Raw genomic sequence first — 4,763 nt, forward strand, 5'->3', positions numbered from 1 at the left:
AAAGCTGAAGAGGCCCCAGGCACGGGGATGCTGCAGAGCCTGCGAGGGTAGGGCCAACAAGGGCTTAGGGGTCAGGAAGGGACCGAGGGTAGGGCTGTATCCTGGCTTTCAGGCCCTGGGGTGTCCACCAGCCTCTGCTCCCTCTGAGGCTCCAGCCAGGGTGCCAAAGAATAGAAACGCCCTCAGAATAGAAATTATTTACCAATTTTAGAGGTAGAACATTGTCAGGAGACTATTCTCCATGGATATGTCATGGTACTGTTGATAAGACTTGGATCTGTGTCCCGACTCAAATCTCATCTCAAATTGTAATCCTCATGTGTTGAGGGAGGAACCTGGTGGGAGGTGATTGGATCATGAGGGCAGTTTACCCCATGCTGTTCTTGTGATAGTGAGTTCTTGTGAGATCAGGACCTTGGGTGGGGCCCCAGGATACTCTGGACCCCCGTTCCATTCATGAGCCGCCGTCGGGACGCCATGTGTCTGCTGTGGCAGCCCACAGGGAGAGTGGGAGCCTTCTGTCAATTGCACATGTGCCCCCAGGGCATGACATCCATGATGAAGGCCGCACTGGACCTCACCTACCCCATCACATCCATGTTCTCTGGAGCCGGCTTCAACAGCAGCATCCGCAGTGTCTTCAAGGACCGGCAGATCGAGGTGAACCCCCACCTAGCCCCCGGTGCCTGTCCCCTCCTGGCCCCTGCCTCTTGGCCCTGAGTCAGCCTCCCCAGACACGGGACAGGAGCGTGATGGGAGAGGGTCCATCTAAGCCCCGTCCGCCCACAGGACCTGTGGATTCCCTATTTCGCCATCACCACTGACATCACAGCCTCGGCCATGCGGGTCCACACCGACGGTGAGCACTCCTGCCGCGCAGGGGTGGCCGCTTGGATGCAAGGTGTGGGCAGGGGGAGAGCCCAGCAGCCCTGCGGGTCAGGAAGGCCGCGGGGGTCTCCTGAAGGATGCAAACGTGTGGGCAGCTCTGTCCTTGGAGGACACAGGATGCCCCTACTAGGCGCACAGACAGGAGGGGGCGTGGCCTGGACCAGAGACCTCAGAAGGCCAGACGGGACCCTCGCAGAATCAGTGATGTGGGCTAGACTCATGGACATCATGTGGGAAGACAAACTGAGGGGCTCCCTCACTCCTAGGGTGAGGGGTTCACAGCAGTTCGAAGTCCTGGGCACACATAATGCAGTGCGACCCCAGAGAAAGAACTCAGTTTTGTTCAGCCCTTGGGCCATGTGCTTCCCTTTGTGGAGGCGGCCTCACAGAGGTAGGACCTACCAGCTCCAGGACTGCAGAGGCAAGGCCCTGACCCCTGGACCCAGGAGGAGCCTCCTCCGGGTAACCAGCGACTCCGGGCCCCCTCCCCAGGCTCCCTGTGGCGGTATGTGCGTGCCAGCATGTCCCTGTCCGGTTACATGCCCCCTCTCTGTGACCCCAAGGACGGACACCTGCTGATGGATGGGGGCTACATCAACAACCTCCCAGGTACTGCGGTTGGGGGGACCACACCCGGCAGGAGCACAGGCTCCTGGGTCACGCCGCCCCATGGCCCCTGCTGCTGCTGCCTCTGCTCCGAGAAGGCTGGGCTGGAACACGTTTTCCTTAAAGTATGCCAAGGGAAAATGTCAGGCTGGCATCAGAGCTCCGAGAACATGCACACGCGTGTACACGCACACGCAGGCACCGGCAGCATGTGCTCCAGCATATGGCCCTGTTTGTCAGCTCAGCAGCATGCAGAACAAAGGCCAAGTCGAGTAACTGGGAGCAATTAAGCCCCATCTGTGCCCACAGTCAGAAACTAACAGCCTGCAGGTGTCAGGCTTGCTGGGGACAAGGCCACTCCTGTCACCTGTGGGATATGCGGTCAGAATGGCCCAGGACACAGCTCTGTGCCCACAGCTGCCCACCGAGCTGGGCGTGTGAGTCTTCTGCCTCTAGAAGGTGTAATGGCAGAGAGGAGACCCCACAGCCCCCAGGTCAGGTCTCGGTGAGGCAGGCTCTGTTCTGTCCCCGTCCCCTGGCTCTGCATGCCTGTCCAGGGGGTAACCAGGGCTGACTTCTCCGTAGCCGATGTGGCCCGGTCCATGGGGGCAAAAGTGGTGATTGCCATTGACGTGGGCAGCCGAGATGAGACGGACCTCACCAACTATGGGGATGCACTGTCTGGCTGGTGGCTGCTGTGGAAACGCTGGAACCCCTTGGCCACGAAAGTCAAGGTGTGGTGCTACCGGGCGAGCTGGGCTGTCCCTGCGGCTCCTCCCTGCAGCCCCACACCTGTCCTGCGGCAGGGAAGTGGGGGCCACTCCTGGGCTCTGAGGCCAGCAGGTGTGGGGCCACCCCTCACCACCCCTGCCTGAGCCCAGCTCGGGGGAAAGAAGGGACGAGGCCGGACGGGCCTGAAGGCTGTGGCAGCCCGCAGGGAGGACCCCCGGCCGGGAGCTGCTACCCTCTCCCCGCAACCCCAGGTCGGAGGATGGGTCCCCAGAACCTGTCCTGTACTACGGGCCATGCTGGGACGGGGTAGGGGCCAGGGCAGGAGACTCAGGTGGCTGTGACGGTAGCAGGTGTTGAACATGGCGGAGATTCAGACGCGCCTGGCCTACGTGTGCTGCGTGCGGCAGCTGGAGGTGGTGAAGAGCAGTGATTACTGCGAGTACCTGCGCCCCCCTATCGACAGCTACGGCACCCTGGACTTCAGCAAGTTCAACGAGATCTGCGTGAGTGCCGGCCACACCTGCAGCGGCGGAGGCGGGCAGAGGGCACTCCAGTGGCCGCCCCTCCCCCCTTCCCCCTTTTGAGAAGACAGGAAGTGGGGGGCTCCCTACACCTCCTGATGGGGCCCTGGGGGTGTGCACAGGAAGTGGGGTACCACCACGGGCGCACGGTGTTTGACATCTGGGGCCGCAGTGGCGTGCTGGAGAAGATGCTGCGCGACCAGCAGGGGCCAAGCAAGAGGCCCTCGAATGCGGTGAGTGCGGGCGCCAGGACCACGCCCAGCTCCCCGGACCACGCCCAGCTCCCCGGACCTCGCCCAGCTCCTCAGGCCATGCCCAGCCCCTCGGGCCACGCCCCGCCCCCCGGACCGCGCCCAGCTCCTCAGGCCGCGCCCAGGTCCCCAGGCCACGCCCAGCTCCCCGGACTGCGCCCAGTTCCTCAGGCCACAGGCTCTGCCCCACCGGTCGAAAACTCCAGGGCTAGGACAAAGATTGCTCAGGACTGCGCATCTCCCCGGCCCCTGCCCCTGCCCCAACTTGGGGGACAGGCGGAGGCTACAGAGAGGGCACAGGGTGTATGGGGCCTCCCCACAGGAAGCAGGCTGGGGACTGGCAGGTGGGTGTCCACGGGCAACGTGCTGTCCTCACCCCACCTCCAGGTCTTCACCTGTCCCAACGCCTCCTTCACGGACCTTGCCGAAATTGTGTCTTGCATTGAGCCCGCCAAGCCCGCCATGGTGGATGGTGAGTGGAGGCCCAAGACGAGGTGCTCGCGGCTGCCTGGCCTCCTGATGCTGTGTTGGGCTCGACGCCCCCACCCCAGAGGCCCACGGCCTCCCTGCCCACGTCCACGCCCACGCTACAGCAGCTGGGGTGCTTGGTGGCGTTCCTCCGTCCCGGGCACCACGTGTACCCACAGCAGTGGGACTGTGACCACCCTGGGCCACCCAGCCTCTGCCCTTCATTCACCCCAAGTCCCAGCCAGACCTCAGGGCTGAGGTAGAACCACATTTTGCCTCCCACCCCACCCAGTGGGAAATGGGAATGAAGGCTGCTTGTTGGAGAGGCAGCAGGGCCAGAAGGGCGGGTCCACTCCCCTCCATGCTCCATCCAGGTCCCTGCGCTTGGACCTTAGGCCAGTGGCCTCCTGACAGCAGAACTGGACGTTCTCCCGGGAGATGCCTTCGTGGCTGCTGCGGGCTGAGAGAGCCCTGGGCAAGGCAGCTCCTGTCCACAGAGGCCTGGTCTGGGGTGCTGGAGCCCTCAGGGTGCCTGGCTGACAAGGGGAGGAGTGTCTACCTGCCCCTTGTCCTTGTGGAAGACCTACCAAGTGATATGCTGGGGCAAGGCTGGAGGCAGACAGAACCAGGGGTGGTGTGTAGGACTGCCCTGGGACCAGGTGGCTGCCTGTGGGGCCCCCGGCCACCTAGGGGCAGGGGTGGGCATCTGTGGCCAGTTCTGCCTCTGAGTGTGGCTGTGCTGGGCATGGTCCCTTCCTTGGGAGGGAACTGATGTGGCCCTACCCTCGGCGCCAGACGAATCTGACTACCAGACGGAGTACGAGGAGGAGCTGCTGGACGTCCCCAGGGATGCATACGCAGACTTCCAGAATACCTCGGCCAAACGGGGCTCAGACTCAGTGAGTAGCTGGGCGTGGCCCCACCTCGTGCCTGCAGCTGAGTCTCAGTGCCTGGCCCTGAGCCGGACACTCCCTCCCTGTGGTCCCACTGGGTTACCAGCACTGCACAGCCTCGGCCCTACCTAGTCCTCACGTGCAACATACGGTCTGCTTGCAGGAGGACGAGTCCTGGCTGCGGCATGGACACCCCAGCCTGGCTTTCCCAAAACTGTCCGAGGGCTCCTCTGACCAGGACGGGTAGAGGCCTGTGCTAAAGAGCCCAGGTGCAATGTCTTCTGCGGGACTGTCCCCAAGGCTGAGGTTCCTGTCAACTCCTAGGGGCCTCTGTACCTGCCCTGCTGGAAGCCCCAGCTTTCCCCAGAGCCCCAGGCTGTGTTAGGATTCTCTGGGCCTCTTCT

The 4,763-nt window shown here is 63.2% G+C and overlaps 1 protein-coding gene across 2 annotated transcripts in view; it reads left to right on the forward strand.

Moving 5' to 3' along the window:
- Window positions 1-344: 344 nt before the first annotated feature.
- LOC111553088 (patatin-like phospholipase domain-containing protein 7) overlaps window positions 345-4,763 on the forward strand; it is a 4,470-nt gene continuing 51 nt past the window's right edge. The window contains exons 1-9 of one of the 2 annotated variants that reach the window (XM_023227677.2): window positions 345-660; window positions 790-859; window positions 1,381-1,497; window positions 2,080-2,228; window positions 2,577-2,729; window positions 2,874-2,980; window positions 3,386-3,470; window positions 4,262-4,365; window positions 4,523-4,763. The exon at window positions 4,523-4,763 is cut by the window's right edge and continues 51 nt beyond it. In XM_023227677.2, the coding sequence (XP_023083445.2) occupies window positions 457-660; window positions 790-859; window positions 1,381-1,497; window positions 2,080-2,228; window positions 2,577-2,729; window positions 2,874-2,980; window positions 3,386-3,470; window positions 4,262-4,365; window positions 4,523-4,619 (1,086 nt within the window). In that variant the 5' untranslated portion in view covers window positions 345-456 and the 3' untranslated portion in view covers window positions 4,620-4,763. Of the gene's footprint in view, window positions 661-789; window positions 860-1,380; window positions 1,498-2,079; window positions 2,229-2,576; window positions 2,730-2,869; window positions 2,981-3,385; window positions 3,471-4,261; window positions 4,366-4,522 lie in introns of both variants that reach the window. The other variant, XM_023227678.2, reaches the window with a different exon arrangement.

This window comes from Piliocolobus tephrosceles, unplaced genomic scaffold, assembly GCF_002776525.5.
Source record: "Piliocolobus tephrosceles isolate RC106 unplaced genomic scaffold, ASM277652v3 unscaffolded_27908, whole genome shotgun sequence".
Classification (NCBI taxonomy): domain Eukaryota; kingdom Metazoa; phylum Chordata; class Mammalia; order Primates; family Cercopithecidae; genus Piliocolobus; species Piliocolobus tephrosceles.